This window comes from Hirundo rustica, chromosome 4 (assembly GCF_015227805.2).
Source record: "Hirundo rustica isolate bHirRus1 chromosome 4, bHirRus1.pri.v3, whole genome shotgun sequence".
Lineage (NCBI taxonomy): Eukaryota > Metazoa > Chordata > Aves > Passeriformes > Hirundinidae > Hirundo > Hirundo rustica.
This window is the reverse complement of record NC_053453.1, coordinates 43983255-44001103: the sequence shown is the minus strand read 5'-3', so window position 1 is coordinate 44001103 and position 17849 is coordinate 43983255. Positions and strand designations below refer to the sequence as shown.

Here is a 17849-nt window from a genome sequence, read left to right as displayed (position 1 = left end):
GATTGATGGCGAGAATTTGACATTGCTGTTGAGACTTGTTCGGGGTTAAGTTTTCCTATAGAATTTTTGCCCCCCATAAGTTGCTAAGAGACTAAATACTGATGCTTAAAGGGTACTTGACCCACACAAAAGAACTAGATCACTTAGTATGGGGTGGGGGGGTGAAGGCTGGGGGGCTCCAGGAGCTGAGGGTGGTTTCTTCTGCTACCGGTTTTGGAGTGGACGGTTGGGCGACTGCTGGCTGCATGAGGAGTCCACTGTTAACGGAGGGTCCGGTCCTGGGAATTCTATCATCTGCTGGAGCACCCAGGAATTCAGAGCCCCTCGCCTGCCCTGCTGGAGCTGGGTCAGCCACGTCCAGCCATCGCGGCTTCTTCAGCACTGCTCACTTTGCCTGCTGGGACACCCCCCTGCCTGCCGGGGCAACCCACCATTTCCAGCCATCAGCACCGGAGTTTTTCCACTGTTTTGGCTTGGTGCTCTCGGGGTCCCAAGAGATCAGACTGCCTGGGGCTTGTGAGACAAAGCCCCTCGGGGTTCTTGGTTCTGTTTATTATTATTATTATTATTATTATTATTATTGCTGTTGTTGTTTGTTTGGCCTGTTATATTTACTAGTAAAGGACTGTTATTCCTTTCCCCATAGCTCTGACTGAAAAGCCTTTTTAATCTTCTAAATTATAATAACTTGGAGGAAAGGGATTAGAATTCCCCATTCCTAGAGAGGCCCGCCTCTCCCTAGCAGATACCTGTCTTTTCAAACCAAGACAAGACTAAAAGGATTAGTTAATTTTCAAGGAGCAGTACTAACTCCTCTAGTGTCCTTTCCCTTGTGGATGCCAACTACCTTTATTAGAATAAAATGTCTCGAGATAAAATTAATTCAGTCCTTTAATATGCTTCCTGATATAGCATTCTCTTATTCTCATAAAGCAGATAACAGCATTATGAAGACAGGCTGTTTCTCATAGCGGTGTTATTTAATCAGGTTGCTAGGACTGGGTACTTGTAGTGTTACTGCAGTAATGACAGTTCTAGGATTATGAGTTGGAAGCCTTTTCAGGAAACAACCATATGTCCATGCCCTCTGCAGATTTTATGTTTACTTCAGTGAAGTAATGGCAAGATTTTACTGATAAAAGATGTAGTGGTGATTGTAGCTGTTATTAAATTGTGATTTGAAACTCCTTCAGAATGGCTTTTATTCTTAGCAGACCTTGCCTGAATTTCATATAGAACATATGCAAGACTAACAAGTGTTTTATGACGGCATGATACTGACTTAATGTCCACTGGGTTTTTTTGGCTTTAAATTGGGATTTTGGTAAGGCTTTTCTGTCTATACCGTAACCTTATTAAATAGAAAAGGGGTGTGGTTCATTAAGCAGATAAAATGCAAATGTGAATTCTTTAAGACAGAAAATATTTTCTCCTCAAGAAAGCAAGTTAGCAAATAAGCTTTAAAATGTAAATTTACTGGATGCTGCAGGATTGAAAAAGAGAAAATTGCTCTACAGAAGAAACTGAAAACTGCTGGAGTCACTGTTGACCGTGTTGTTGGAGTAAGAGCCACAGAAACTGAAAAAGAACTGGAAGAACTAAGAAAACGGAATCTGGAGTTAGAAAATGAAGTTGCACACATGAGGTGAGAGACTTTTTAAAAAAATGTAAAGTGAGAAATCTAAATTAGTAAAAAAATATGTGGAATGAGATAGTCTCTAATAGGTAAACTATAATTCAAGAAGGAAAAAAAGAAACAGGAGTTTTAAAATTTCTTCTTTGAGTCTGTGATGAGCAAACTTAAAAGTATTTGGGAGCAGCTGTGCATGTTCAGAGAATATGCAGCATTGGTTCATTATTCTAAAAAGCTAAATAATATGAAAAACTTATGGTTCTTATTGTGAAAAAATTTAACTACAGTTTAGAATTGGTGAAAGTTTCTGGAACTGCTAAGTGCAGTTAGGAAGTGTATCCTTGACCAGTGAGTCCACTATCACAGTTGATAATGTACCTAAGTCATAGAGACTGTACATATCTGAAAAGAGCAGATTCCTTTTGTCAGGGCAAGTATCTTCCATTCAGTGCGATTAGTTGAAATATGGCCAGCATTTGTTGTCGTGTATTATTTGGGTTTATATTGTATTTCATTTTTATATTGCATTTTGTAATGGTTTCTTCGGTACTCCCCTGTTCCCCGGGAAAATGTATCATCACGAGGTTTGTCCCTGCCCCTTTTCCCCACCCATTCTCTCACAATGGAATGTAATCCAACTCTGTTCTATTCCCACTTTATCCCTGATTGGGTAGTGTCTTGTCCCCGCCTTTAGCCCCTTCCCCTGGATATAAGCCAGAAAAAGCACGTGGAATCTCTCTTGGTTTGGGGACAGGGACCGGGCTCCTGACCCAGGCAGGGACAGGACCACAGGAGAAAGACTGAATAAAGCCCTGATTTCCCCTTGGATCAAGTGGAGACCCTTCCTTTTGCCATTGACGGGTACCTGCTCTCTCTAAAGAAAAAGGTTCACAGCTACGCCTGGGATCTTTAGGGTCCTGAGGAAAAAATCCTTCCAACTATTGTTAGTTTCTCAAGCTAGCCAGGGCTTAGAGAGAGAGACAGCCGCAAGTGATTCCCAAGCATGGTACCCAAAGCCACTGGCGTGGCTCCCAGGAGAAGGCTCGAAGAGCCAGATGTGGAGCATGTGGCCGAGGAACTTCACACAGGTACGTGAGTCCGAAAACGTGGCCCATCCACGCAGAGACAGACCCGTCAGGCTTGGCGTTCACTGTGGAGTCCCCAAAACACTGGACTCCACAGAGAGAGGCTGTAGTTTTCCTTTGGACTTAAAAAGCCCATCATACTCCTGCAAAGAAGTCTCCTGAATGGCAGGCTGCTCCCAAAAGAAAGCGACCATGTGTTTGTGGACAGCCGACCTTGGGAACTGAAACTGGAAGCCCTTTTTGCGCCAAAAGGGTCCGTTTCAGGCAGGGGAGCGACTGGGAAATTTTTTTGTCTCCACGCTGGAGTTTGGGAAGTATTCCCAACTCAGGAATCTTAGGAAAAATCTTTCAGAGGCTTCAAACCTCAGGGAGGGGTTTTTCCTTTGGGGGAAGGTTCTCACCTTCAGGACAAACCTTCAAGGTGCTTTTAAAAGCAAATTGTTTTAGGCTGCGCAGCCCCTGGGTGGAAGAGGTAATGGTTTCTCCTCACGGGTTTTTTTGCTCTCCAGTGGGGTTTTAGTGTGGTTTTTTTTTTTTCTTTTGGTTTCCCAGTTGCAGTAAAAGGGGACACAGAAACTTAAAATCTGAGCCAAAAAATGGGTGCCAGGCTGTCTTTGTCTCAGAAAAAGGTCTTTTACCAAGTTTTAGGTGAATTGGATGATGGTGGGACCCATTGTTCAAAGAAACAGTTGATAAAATTTATTCACTGGTTGTTTCTTCACTTTCCCCATGTGTCCTTACAACAAATGAGCTTCCCAGAATTTTGGGGGCCTGTTACAAACAAATTGGCTGAATCAGGCAGTCCTAAGGACCCAGAAACTGCAAATTCTGCTCTCTCAAGTTTGCAAATTCAGTTTGCATTGCAAAAGCAATTTGAAGTGAAAAAACAGCCAGTTCCTAGTGAATTTTCCCCAGTTCTCTCAGTTTCCCCCTCTCCTGACCCCAAAATCCCTTCCCCAAGCTCGGGTATTCTGAGGAAAGCAACCCACCAGCCAGTGCAGGGAAGCTGCAGCTCCCCTGGCTTTCCCCAAATTCCTGAGTCCCCCTGCTGAAGTAATCCTGGCCAAATTCCTTGAGAAGCCCCTAAACTTTCTCCAAACCTCCCTTCTTCCCCCATTTGTAAATCCCATGTTCATTTTACTTTTGCAGACAATTTGGGTGCTCAAAACCCCCATTTTAGTGATCGCCAAGATATTTTTGGTTTTGTGGGGGGGGGGTCACAAGATGGAGGTGACCATGCTGCATTTTTTTCCTTTGTTCCCCAAGATGGCCGGTGCCATGTGCTCCCAAAACATATGGAGCCTCTTTCTTTGTCTCTCCCTTCTTCCCACAATCCCTTTTGTAACCTGACCAACCCTTTCTTCTCCCCAGACCCCTCCTTCCCTTCGGTGCTGCCCCTGGTACCACCTTATCCTCTGACTCTGCCCCCTACCATCAAACCTCTGCCCTCCAACTCTGCCCCTTGTGAGTCAAGCTGCCAGCCCCTCCCTGCCTCTGGTTCCTATGGTTTCCCTGCCCACAGTCCCAGTTCCCACGTTCCAGAGGAGGTGGGGAGCAGGGAACCCAGAAGCAGGAACCGATCCTGGCTTTTCTGCCACCCCTGTCACATAGGTCAAAAAAGGGGGGGTGTTGTCCACAGTAATTGGGACCCCTTCCCCCAGAAAGCGATTCAAAATTTATGCAAAGCTCATATCGAATTTGGATGTGAAAGTGAATACTTTCGCAACCTTTTAAAAGCAAATTTAGGAGGAAATCCTATAGTTCCCTTTGGCATCCGACAGCTTTTCGCTTCCCTCCCTGTCATCCACAGAATTCAGGCTTTGGGAAGGAGCATGGAAAAAAAAGTTAAGACATTTACTTCCTGAGCTATGGCAAAATCCTGAAACGGCTGTTGATAATAATAATTGCCCAATTCGATTAGAACATCTGTGTGGTGATGGTGAATGGGTCTCAGCCATCAAGCAGGCTCAGGAAATTCCTTTAGCTGTTTTGGAGCGCATTAAAGTTGCTGCTTCCAAAGCATTCTATTCAATCCAGCCCGATGGGCCTTTCCAACCTTACAGTAAAATAAAGCAGCTTCCATCAGAACCTTTTGTGACATTTGTGGAGCGATTAACCCGAGCTATCGAGTTACAGGTTAAGAATGAAGGAGCCCAGGAACAGGTCCTGGAGGAAATGGCTTTAGCTAATGCAAACGAACAGTGCAAGGCAGCCATCCTCAGCCTGCCCATGGAACTGGCTCCAACCTTAGATGACGTGCTCCAGGTGTGTACCAGGAAGGTTCACTTTATGACAGCTCACCAAAGCCAGAGTTTGGGAGATGCATTCAAGCCACCGCAAAGAGCCGCTGCTGCAGACACCTCCTGTGCCTGTGCTATGACCACTGCCCAAGAGAAGAACAACGTGTCTCCTGTACGATCAGGCTGGACGTTGGGCATCTCAGTGCCCTTTAAAGAGACAATTTCTGGACTTTCGGGACCATGGGGGTGGGGGGGTCTCGAGGGCCCAAAGAGAACTTTTCAAAAAACTAAAGGATGAGTGCCGGCTTGTCCAGTGTGCCGACATAAATGGGGCAAGTAAGAGGAGGGGGGAGAAAAAACTGGAAAAATGCAAGTGCTAACCTAACTAATCCTGCTTTGACCAGTTCTGCTTTTCAGCAGAAGTCACCGGATGTGACCCTTTCAGATCATGAAGTGACCATACCTGATCTAACCACTGAATGTCTCCAGGAGCCTTTTAGGTTGCAGCTGACAGAGTCCTTGCACCTAAGTAACACAGACTGGCATTTAGGTTCATTGGATCTGCAGGTGCCAGGCTCTTGGCAAAACATTGGCAGTAAGTGTGCCATCTTTGGGAGCACCAAGTACACACTGAGAGAGATCGAGTGTAGAAATTACTTCCTCCACTGTTGCTGACTCCAGGACGGTGTGGATGAATGTAGACGAGAGATCTCTGAAGCTGGGTTTTAGAAGATGAGGTTTATTGCATGGGACATGAGGCCTTGCTCGGAGCCGCCAGGCGCAGCTGTAGCATGGCCTTGGAAGGTGGGGGAAGGGAGAGATAAGGAAATTCCAAGAGCAAGAGGCAAGAGAGAGGAGCAAAGGAGAAGAGAACAAAGAGACAAGAGAGAGGCCCACTCTCGCAGCCCCCTGATAAGGGGTCTCGAGGTGGGCTGTAACAGGGTTGTGCCAATGGGGTTACAGATACTTGATACTTCGGGGGGGGTTACATGTGTGGGATGAATCATACAATAGGGGGTTGTTTTCGCAGGCATCCAGTAGCTAGGACATCTCAAACATCAAAACTTACTTTCTATCTCAGTTACAGGTTTCACATTCTCAGAATCTAAGCAATCATATTTATAGGGCTTTCTGGGTTCATCCTTCCCAACAATCGAGATCCTTCTGGGTCTTGTCTCATCAAACCCTAAACAACTCTTTCTTTGGCTGCACTGTGTCCACCCACCCTTGTTTCTGCCTAAGGGGCAGATAATAGCTCAGGCAATTCCAGCACCTGACCCATTCCCTGAGAAAGACATCAAGAGGAACAGACACCCTGAGGTTTGCCCCACATGAGTTATTGGGAGGGAGAAACTCATAATATGGTTTGACATCCATCACAATGGGGAAGTCATAAACATCAAGGGGGTTTTGGAAACAGGCACAGATGTAACGATTGTACCAGTAAGGATGTGGCTGTTGCATTGGGAACTGCAAAATGTGGCAGGGCGTGTGCAAGGTGTAGGGGGAATGAAATTGGCAAAACAGTCAAAAGTGTGCAAATTAAGGGGCCAAACGGACAATTGCCTACACTGTGTCCATTTGTTTTGGATTATTTGGAGCCCTTGTGGGGGAGAAACCTGATGGCCCAGTGGAGGGTCACGATTGGCATCCCACATGCCCCCCCTGGTTTTTCAGGCTGCGGCCACTGAAGAGCGCCCTACCCAGAAACTCAATTGGAAAACTGATTCACCAGTCTGGGTAAAGCAGTGGCCGCTCAGTAAAGAAAAATTGAAGGTGCTTCAGGAGCTAGTGGATGAACAGCTAGCTAAAGGCCACATTGTGGAAACCACGTCTCTGTGGAATTCCCCAGTCTTTGCTATTAAAAAGGCAAACAAAGGCAAGTGGCGGCTCCTCAATGATCTCTGTCAAATTAATAATGTCATTGAGGACATGGGTTCTCTCCAACCAGGGATGCCATCCCCAGTGATGCTCCCCCAAAACTGGAATTTGGCAATTATTCATATCAAAGATTGTTTTTTCCAGATCCCTCTGCACCCTGACGATGCCCCACGTTTCGCCTTCTCAGCTCATACCCTGAACTGAGAAGCCCCGAGGAAAAGATTGCACTGGAAATTTCTTCCCCAAGGGATGAAAAACTCACCATCTATTTGTCAGTGGTACCTCTCTTCCCTGCTGTCCCCAGTGCGCGCAGCTGTAGGAGAAGCCATCATCCTGCACTACAGGGATGATGTGCTCGTGTGTGCCCCCAATGATGACTTACTGTCCCACACGCTTGACCTGACAGTCGATTCTTTGGTTGATGCAGGGTTCAAGCTTCAGGAGGAAAAGATTCAAAGGATGCTGCCTTGGAAGTACCTGGGTCTGGAGATTGGTAAGCGGACCATTGTGCCGCAAAAATTGGCTGTCAAAAATAACATCAGGACCTCAGCAGATGTCCAGCAGCTGTGTGGGTCCTTAAACTGGGTAAGACCTTGGCTAGGTCTGGCCACTGAAAATCTAGACCCCCTCTTTAATCTTTTAAAAGGAGTAGAGGAGCTAAGTTCTCCTAGGACCCTCACCCAAGAGGCAAGAGCAGCCCTAGAAAAGGTACAGGACTGTATGGCCACCAGACAGGCCAACAGGTGCAAATCAGACTTGCCATTTAAATTCATCATTTTAGTCAAACTGCCACACTTACACGGGGTGATCTTTCAGTGGGAAAGAGTGGAAAAATCAAAAAAGGACAAAGACTGTAGGGATCCCCTCTTAATCATAGAGTGGGTTTTCCTCAGTCACCACCAGTCCAAAAGAATGACCAGGCCACAGGAATTGGTAGCAGAATTCATCCGGAAGGCCAGGACCTGGATCAGGGAGCTGGCAGGATGTGATTTTGAGTGCATTCATATCCCAATTGAGGTAAACTGGGGCCAAATCACAAAAGCAATGTTGGAGCACCTGATTCATGAAAATGAAGCTTTGCAGTTTGCTCTGGATAGTTACACAAATTTCAATTTGTGTTACGTCAAATTTCAATTCATCAGCCTACCCACAAATTGTTCAGAGAACAAATTCACTTCAAATTGTCATTAAAAAGTGTTCAGAGCAGGAGGCCCTTAAAGGCTCTAACCATTTTTACAGATGCATCTGGAGCATCCCAGAAGTCAGTAATAACTTGGAAGGATCCTCAAACTCAGCAGTGGTGGGAGAAAGATATTGTCAAGGTGGAAGGATCACCTCAGGTAGCTGAGTTGGCTGCAGTTTTTAGAGCCTTTGAAAAGTTTCCTGACCCATTCAATTTGGTCACAGATTTGGCCTATGTAGCCGGTGTAGTATCCAGAGTGGAGCAGGCTGTACTGAGTGAGGTCTCCAACACTGCACTTTTCAACTTACTCTCAAAACTAGTAAATCTGATCTCCCACCGAGAGCAACAGTTTTATGTGATGCACATCAGGTCACACACCGATTTACCAGGGTTCATAGCCGAGGGCAACAGAAGGGCTGATGCTCTTGCTGGGCCTGTGGAGATGGCCCCACTCCCAAACATCTTTGAACAAGTGAAGATCAGCCACCAGCTTTTCCACCAGAATGCACCAGATCTAGCTCGCCAGTTCCACCTAACTCGGGAACAGACTCGGGCAATTGTGGCAACGCGTCCCTCATGCCAACAACACGCACTCCCAGCCCTGAGTGCAGGGGTCCCAGCCCTGAGTGCAGGAGCAAACCCCAAGGGATTGAACAGATGTGAGGTATGGCAGACAGATGTGACCCACATCATGTCCTTTTGTAGGCAAAGGTATGTCCATGTATCTGTAGACACCTTTTCTGGAGCTGTCTATGCCTCTGCCCACACGGGAGAAAACTAGTGATGCCATGAAACACCTAATACAGGCTTTCTCCTTCCTGGGCATCCCCAAATCAATAACAACTGATAATGGACCCACGTACACATCCAAGGAGTTCAGAAGCTTCCTGCAGCAATGGGGAGTAGAGCACAAAACCGGCATCCCCTACTCCCCGACAGGTCAGGCCATCGTGAAAGGACCCACCAAAATCTCAAAAGGGTCCTCAGCCAACAACATCAGTCTCTAAAACACCCCAAATACAGTTATCTAAAGCCTTGTTCACTTTGAGTTTTTCAAATTGCACATATGAAAATCTTAACCCTCTGTGCGCCATTTCAGAGAGAACTGCCAACTGCAGCTGAAAGCAAAGCCTCCAGTAATGGTAAAGGATCCAGCAACCAGGGAAACAGAGGGTCCTCATGATCTAGTCAGCTGCGGTTGTGGGTACGCCTGTGTATCCACTCCCTCAGGTTTCAAGTGGGTGCCAGCCAAGTGGGTGAAACCTTTCATCCCTAAAACTGCAAAGCCACCTGCAGAGGCCCCACAAGTGGCCAGTGCAGCCTGGAGAAGGACAAAGTGCTGAACTCTCTCCTTCTAATTATCCTTTTCCTTAACAGTGTTTTTCTGAACAGTTTGTTTGCACTAGATGTAATTTTTTATTTTTCAGATTTAAGGGTACTCAAGATCCAAACTCTGAGCATCTCCCACAGACTGAGCCTTTCTCCTCAATGTGATAAGAAAGGGGGATATGTTGTTGTGTATTATTTGCGTTTATATTGTATTTCATTTTTATATTGCGCTTTGTAATGGTTTCTTCCGTACCCCCCTGTTCCCCTGGAAAATGTATCATCCTGAGGTTTGTCCTTGCCCCTTTTCCCTTCACATTCTCCCACACTGGAATGTAATCCAACTCTGTTCCACTCCCACCTTATCCCTGATCAGGTAGTGGCTTGTCCCTGCCTCTAGCCCCTTCCCTGAATATAAGCCAGAAAAAGCACGTGGAATCTCTCTTGGTTTGGGGACAGGGACCGGGCTCCTGACCCAGGCAGGGACAGGACCACAGGAGAAAGACTGAATAAAGCCCTGATTTCCCCTTGGATCAAGTGGAGACCCTTCCTTTTGCCATTGACGGGTACCTGCTCTCTCTAAAGGAAAAGGTTCACAGCTACGCCTGGGATCTTTAGGGTCCTGAGGAAAAAAATCCTTCCAACTGGTTTGTCTCTCAAGCTAGCCGAGGCAAAAATGGAGCTGGGGCTCTGAGAGAGAGACTACCACAAGCATTGATTTAGAATAACTAGCTTAGAAATACTTGGAGAATCTAGTGTAGAAATCCAGAATTTCACAATGCTTTTACCTTACGAGAGGTTTTTCTGCTATAATAGCCATTTGTTTGTGGCTTGATTAATTTTTGATGTAGAGCACTGCAAGCAATCCCACGAGACTCTGTTGTAGAAGATTTACACTTCAAAAATCAATACCTCCAGGAAAAACTTCATGCATTGCAGAGACAATGTTCAAGAGAGACATTTTTGAGATCCTTGGTAAGTTAATAATGTAATCATATTATGTAGAGTACTACTTGTGAAAATTATTTGTTTTCTGTTTGGTATTCTCTGTCACTTGGTTGGTTTTATTTAAATGACAGTATTCTACAGCAGGATATTAAATACTCAGCTTTTAGTGGTTTTAAAAAATACCCAACAAACCAAACATAAAATTCCTAAAACTTAAAGTTTCTGTGTTTCTTCTACAGGTAGAAGCTGGAATATTCAGCATCCTAGCATAAGGGGAGAATTTAGGAAAATATATTTTTAAATATGAGTCTGCAACTGAGAGACTGCTTTCATGATTAAAAATTTAAGATGCACAGAATTTGGGGAAATACTGAGTTTCATTTCAGTTACATTAGGTGTTTTTGTTGCACTTTGATTTTTACAAGGTTGATTATGTTACAAATTTTGCATTATTATGTTTTCTTAATCTTTCAAGAATAGACTTAACAATACATTCTACATTCCTTTATTTCCTGTTTTCTTTTACTGTGCTCTGCTTTTCTTTCATGCTTCACTCTATCTTCAACCTGACTCAGAGTACGTGTGACCAAACTGAACTGACCAAGTCTGTTCCTATCACTGTCAGTAACCAAAAGTATATGAATTTCCTTCACAAGAAATCTATTTCAAATAGGGATGAAATCAAACATCAGACTAATAATAGAGTTACTGATGGCAGTGAAGTAGATGAGGACACAGACATGCAAACATGCATCATGCATAATGAAGGCCAGGAGGCTGCTGCAGATGTAAGCGGAGAAGTGTCTCCTGAACAGCACCCTGAAGACAGTGAGAAATGCAAGGACACCGATATTTCTAGGGAAGGGCTGAAAACCAAAATTATAGCTGAAGCTGGTAAAGAGAACTGCGATGAAAAAGAAGAAAATATATCCCAATCTGAAAATGAAAAAGTTAATGAGAAATGCAAAGAAGAAGAGAGGAAGCAAGAAATCTTCAAGCAATCAAATGTGGATGAAGAAGAATGTGTAGAAGAGCCTGATACTGACAAAATTATCTGCAGTCAGTCTGATTCAGGGGAACCTCCTAATCAAGTTAATGACTGTGAAGCAGAGAAAATAAATATGAATAATGAAATGAATCAACATACTGCAGAGAATAAACAGGAAAATGACCAAAGCTGTATAGAAGGGGTTAAAACTACCCCAGAATTTTGTGAAATGCCCAAGGTTTGATACTGTAGTGGCCTTCTAGTATTTCTTCAGTATAAATTGTGTAGAAATAGAATAGTTTGATTTTGATAAAGCAATGGTTCCCTGCAGGGATATGCATGGTCTGCAGGGATATTGAAATACTTACCAAGTGGTCCATAAAGCAAACTTTATACTTTCATGATAGGCATGCATGTCAGCTCACAAGTAAGCTGCTGTTAATTCTAAAATTTTGATCCAGAGAGTTTAAAAATAACCCCAAAGATACATGGAGCTAATTGATGTCCTTCATTCATTAATGATACTTATTATATGTTATTATTTACACACACACACACACCAAAAAAAAGCTTTAATGAAGCAAATACTTGATTTCTCTAATTAGCAATAAAGTAGTGAATCATACAGTTAATTCCCAAATTACATAAGCAAAAAACCACTGATTATTAAATTATTAAAAGATTTTACTAGTCAGGCATAATAATTTACTGTATCACTATGATTTCAATTAGCACTATAAAGTATGCAAAGCCCTCTTTGTGTAGTTGAAAAAACTTTCCTCCATAGATAAAGACTTAAGATTTTGGGAACTAACTGATTAAATGAGCATAACGTACTACTGTTCCTGGCTTGCTCTTTGATCCGTTTGACATAATTGAAATTTTTTATGACATATGTGCTACTTAAAAAACTATGCCCTTAAAATTGCATGCTGTTCCCAGGTACAGTGTCACAGCTTACTTCATTTAGTAGCTTCTTTATCTTTTAGTCTTTGAGGTTTACTTCTACAGAATAGTTTGAGGAGTAATTTTGGTTTGATGAAATTATTACTGGTTTATACTGATTTGTAAACTTTCCTTAAAAGTTAAGTAAATTTAAGAAACGTAAGAAGTGTTAAAGCAGATTAGATCAAAACTGCTCATTTTACTATCTTGTTTCATTTCTGTGAAAAATACAAGTTCTCTGTTGCTCCTAATCAGCTACAACTGATAGTTGTATTGAATTAGTACCAGCTAATAATAATTTTTCCCCCTCTTTTCTCAAGACATCAGGAATAGAATTAAATGATCAGTATCGAAGAGAACAAGAAGTTTTAAAGGAAAATTTAAGATTGTCATCTGAAAACATAGAGCTAAGATTCCAGCTAGAGCAGGCCAATAAAGATTTGCCAAGACTAAAGGTAACATCATCTTGCTTTAGTCCCCTTTACCCTCACACAGGTCAGGGAACTGCTTAAGAAGAAATGGATATTTTTTCTGTACATACTGTAAATTTTCCATGTTTTTAGAGAAGATGAGAAGGTTGAATAGCTGGTAGAAATAATGGAAAATGGAAAATGACATTGAGATGGGAAATCGCTTTCTCTCAAATTTTTCAAAGTAAATTTTTTTTCACTGCAATTTTGTTCACCAGTTTTTAACCTCAGTTTGAGATCTAAGTTGCTTATTACTTTGTCTTTTTTTTTACTTGTAGGACCAAGTAGATGACTTAAAAGAAATGTGTGAACTTCTCAAAAAAGAGAAAGCAGAAGCTGAACGAAAGTGGGGCAGCATTAGAGGGGTGAGTATTCTAACAGCACTTTTCATCATATGTAAATGAAAACAAAATATAAGGAAAAAGCAAAGTATTATTGAAGCTAAATCATTTGGAATCAACCAAAACCAAACATGAATTGTTCTTGTTTATTTTATTGACAAAATGCTATAATGAATTAATGACATTAAGTTAACCAGACCATTAGAAGGATTAGAGCTAAATTATTAAATATTTGCATTATCATGGCTTTATTTTGTCATTTGGATTACGTACCTTCAGAAGCATATTTGTACAATAAATAGCAGTTAAGGCCATATTAATGAAAATTATATTAATGTATTTATGCAAGTTATTTGATCCAGATGTAGAAAGGTTAAGTTAATGTTAGGGAAGGTTTTTGTTGTACTATGGAAGGTGACACAGCTAAATTTTAGCCTAGCTACTGTCAACTACCTTAATATATTGAATGATACTTCAAAAGTTAAAGGGAAAAAAGTACTCAACAGTGTGTCTCCTGCTGCTCACTTATCAAACTATTTGTGTGACCTTCTAAAGAAAGCTGAATTAATAAAAGCTCCTAAGTGCCTTTGTAGCTCAGTATACAAGGAGAGCGAGTTCTGATTCTGGGTACCTGGAAAAGATCAGATATTTTTCATTCTTTTACTCATGTGTTGCTGTGTGTTATTTGGTTTCATATTGTATTTAATTTTAATACTGGGTTTTATAATGGTTTGTTCTGTACCCTGCTCTTCCCCTGGAAAATGTAATATCCCAAAGTTTGTCCCTGTCCTTCCCCCAGCCCATCTCCCACATTGTTCCCAGTCCCCTTCCTGGAATGTAATCCAACCCTGTTCCACTCCCACCTTATCCCTGATTGCATATTGGCTTGTCCCTGGCTTTAGCCCCTTCCCTGGATATAAGCCATGGACCGTGTGGCCCTCTCTCTTTTCATCTGGGGCTCCTGGTCTGAGCCTCTTGGTTTGGGCAGTGGGACAGGGCTCATGACCCAGGCTAGGTCTGGGGCAGCACCACAGAAGAAAGACTGAATAAAGCCCTGGTCTCATCTCTGGAGCAAGCGCAGACCTCCTTCCTTTGCTGTCAACGGGATCTCGCTGTCTCGTGCTAAGGGAAAGGTTCTCAGCTGTTCCTGGGTTTTGGGACCCTGAGGAAACTCCTTCTAACTGCGGTTTGTCTCTTGAGCTAGCCAGGGTGAGAATGGAGCCAGGAGCTCTGAGAGAGAGACAAGCCACACTCATGATTTGCATGGACTGCTTGTGTACCTGTCTCTTATGCAGTGGTATTCTTGGACAAGAAAATTCAGTTTATACAACTGTTTCACGCAAAGCTTCCAAGGAAACAGAAAATTCTGCATCTTTGTCCATTCACTGGCAGTAAGATGTGACAGGTTTTTCTTTAACTGCTGTGTACCAACACAAACTCCTATAATCCCTCCAATTATTTTGGAGAAGAAAAATAAGTATTTTTTTACTCCTGAAATTTGTTGTTATATATGTTTATGTAGAAGTCCAGGGAGTAAAATCCTCCCCATTTTCCTTATGGGGTACCTTAGCACCATCTTTAAATCAGCAACATCTTTAAATTATGATTGCTGAGGAAATTGCTACAAAGAGGATGAGAAAATAAATGGATTTGAAGACTCCCTAAAAGATTTTCTAATTCATTAATTAATGTAGTGAAAGAAGAAAAATTGAGAAATTACAATATTTTCCCCCGCATTTATTTATAATTTTGCAAGAAGAATATATGCCTTTGGAAAGGGAGATTTACTTATGCTTTAATATATAGTTCTTCTGTTGCTTTAATTCAGCAGAAGAAGGTTGCTAAAAAAGGGCCCTCTTTTCTTCCCACAAGTTCCCAGCCATTTTCCCCCCATTTTTTTCCCAGTGTTAGCATTTAAGCAATTGCATGGTCTGTTGGATTGGGGATTTTTTCTACAAGAAAAGCTAAAAATATTAAGTAGTTCTTTGATTTATTTTTCTAATGTTTCAGTTTACATCACAAGTACAGCAGATTTTATTAATTGCAGCTCTTTAGGGTAACAGAAAATAAAGGAGTTGTTTGTTGACTTGAGGGATTAATAAATCCTTAGATGTTTTGGAGAGGTTAAGTATGCAAGAAATTCTAGGGTTCAAGTCATATTAAAATAAAGCATTTTTTTTAATAAATATGAATTGCAATGGTAAAAGAAAGCATTTTTAAAATATAAATATGAATTGCAATGGTAAAATAAGCAATAAAGTAAGATTTGAAGTATCTCAGAACTTTAAGATGAACTATTTGCTCACTTTTACTTTTTTCCTTCCCCCCTCTGTAGGCTGGCAGAAGTGGAAAGACAGTCCCAGAACTGGAAAAAACAATTGGCTTGATGAAAAAGGTTGTAGAGAGAGTCCAAAGAGAAAATGAAGAATTGAAAAAAGCTCCAGATGTGGTTTCTAATGAGAAATTACTTGGTCTTGAGCAAGAAAATGAGAAGCTAAAGGTACAGATTTATCTTCAGTAACTATATTTAGGTAACAGTTTATATGCAAGTTAGTAAAAAAATGGATGAAGCAAGTACTGATTGGCACGAAACTGTTTTGAAAATGCCAGATGTGAAATATATAGAACAGAAAGGCAAAATTTCATTTTAGCGTAACATACTGCATGGTTTAAGGTACTTTGTACCTTAAGGATATATTTAACTATGTGGTGAAATGTTCACTGTGCTAAGTAGCTGTGACTATGTAGTGCTTTAAAAATGGAAATCTGAAATCTTCTACTAAGCAGTGTAAATGTGTTTTAACAAACTGTTTGATCTTTAGTCTGAAATGGAAAAAATGAAACTTGATCTGGAGGGCCAGCTGAGTGTGCGTTACGAAACTAAAACCAAAGGGATGGAAAAACTCATTACTGAAAATGAGAGACTGCGTAAAGAACTGAAAAAGGTACATAATTTTAATGCATTCCTTTATTTCCACTAGGCACTGGTTATGGTAAGTATATGGTTTTTATTTTTCTTAATGGTTGATATAACACTGATATTGCCATGACAGGTGTTTTTTCACTGTATGTGTAGAAGAGATATCTGAGGATCAGCACAAGCTCAAATATGGAAGTTGTAGTGCTGGTAGTCTTTGATGCAGTTTTCCTCTACATCAGCACTGACCCTAATCTCACCATCATTTGAGATAATACCATGCTTCATGTGAGTTAAAGTATTCCATAAAGCTTTGCTTTTATTGAACAATAGGAAGCTGACAGTGGAGAGAAGCTACGAATAGAGAAGAATAACTTGGAGATATTAAATGAGAAGTTAAATGTACAGCTGGAGGGAACCCTTAAGAAGCTAAATTTGGCTGAGAGCCAACTTGATGGAGCTGACAGCAGAAGCTGGAAGTCCATTGTAACAAGGTAGGAATTGGGAGTGTAATAAAAGGACAGAAAAATGATCTCTTATGCTGTTAAGAGAAGTAAACAACCTGTGTCCTGTGTAAGGATGGCAGAGAGCAAATTTTTGGTAAGAAATACTAAGTCCTGAGCTCCTGGATGACTTCAGGATTAAATAAGTTGATATGTTGCAAAGTACTGTTTAATAGTGGTAAACAGAAATGGATGGTATCTACAAATCAGAACCTCTGACAGTAAACTTATTAGGGCAGAAAATCAGCTGGATAGGATAGCGACTTGTCTGATTTCATCTTGGGTCAGATCACTGTTGATGTCCAAGATTTTACTCCCTTACCAGTCTTGCACTCCTACAGGATCCCCTGGGGAGTCTAGTGCTACTCTGATATACTGCTGAGCCATTTCTTCATTGAGACTTCAAAAAGCCTTTTCTTTTTTTTTTTTTTAAACCTTCCCCTGAACTATCCAGTGAGATAAAATGTCTCTGTGCAAGGCCAGATGACAACCATAATGTGTCTAAAGGAGGGCAAAATCGACTGCAGGGCAGGGCTGAAGTAGCTGATGGCCACAGCAGAGAGAGCATATAAGCATGCAAGTGAATATGGTAGGCCCTTGACAGCTTCCATATCGGCTCAGCAGTAGTCATACATTTATTCTTTTTGTTCTCACCTCTTTTGAAAAACATTTCTACTTGGTTCTGTTGAGAGAGATACATAGTTGTGTATAGATACAAAATAGCCATGGTTAATTGTACTTGCCTGTTTCAACTCCTGACTAAAGGCTTCTATTTGCATTTACTTTAACATGCTTTCAAAGTAAAATAGTAACATAACTACCTTAGTAACCTAGAGGAGCTGCTTGGGGAACTTTAACACGCAATCCACCTCACCAGCACACCTACCAATGCATATACCTGGTAACAGAAAGTGTTTCATAGGGCAGACAAAGGGGTATCATCCCAATGACCCTTCAGAAGACTCTTTGGCAGGTAGCAAGGTGTTGGGACACTGTATTGCTATCTGAAAATCCAGATTGATTCAGATGGCAGACTGACGTGACCTCCAGAGGTACCTTCCAGCATTTCAGATTCTACACAAACCTTTTTGTAGCCTTGTAGAGCTCAAAGCAAAATGGAATCTTCCTCAGACTGCTCTTCCTCCAGGGTAAACAGTTTACTGCAGATTAGTTTTGGCCTTAGAGTCTTCATCTTCTGCATCTGTATTAGCCCTTTTCTCAGTACATTCTTTTCCATAAATTACTAAATCATTAGAAAAATACTTTTAAAGGTGTAACACTGAAGTAAGATCCAACTGCTGTACATACTGCATCAGTAACATGGATCCTTTTAGCAGCAGGTGTTTGGGGTTTATGTGCAATAGCATAAGAAGATTCCTGTCCCCTTTT

At 41.8% G+C, this 17849-nt stretch overlaps 1 protein-coding gene across 3 annotated transcripts in view; it reads left to right on the top strand.

Moving 5' to 3' along the window:
* CEP290 (centrosomal protein 290) overlaps positions 1-17849 on the top strand; it is a 67513-nt gene that overhangs the window by 44971 nt on the left and 4693 nt on the right. For 2 of the 3 annotated variants that reach the window (XM_040061478.2, XM_040061477.2), the window contains 7 exons: positions 1490-1645; positions 10200-10323; positions 12550-12684; positions 12978-13064; positions 15376-15540; positions 15863-15985; positions 16291-16451. In XM_040061478.2, coding sequence (XP_039917412.1) covers positions 1490-1645; positions 10200-10323; positions 12550-12684; positions 12978-13064; positions 15376-15540; positions 15863-15985; positions 16291-16451 — 951 coding nt within the window. Of the gene's footprint in view, positions 1-1489; positions 1646-10199; positions 10324-10871; positions 11523-12549; positions 12685-12977; positions 13065-15375; positions 15541-15862; positions 15986-16290; positions 16452-17849 lie in introns of all 3 variants that reach the window. The other variant, XM_040061476.2, reaches the window with a different exon arrangement.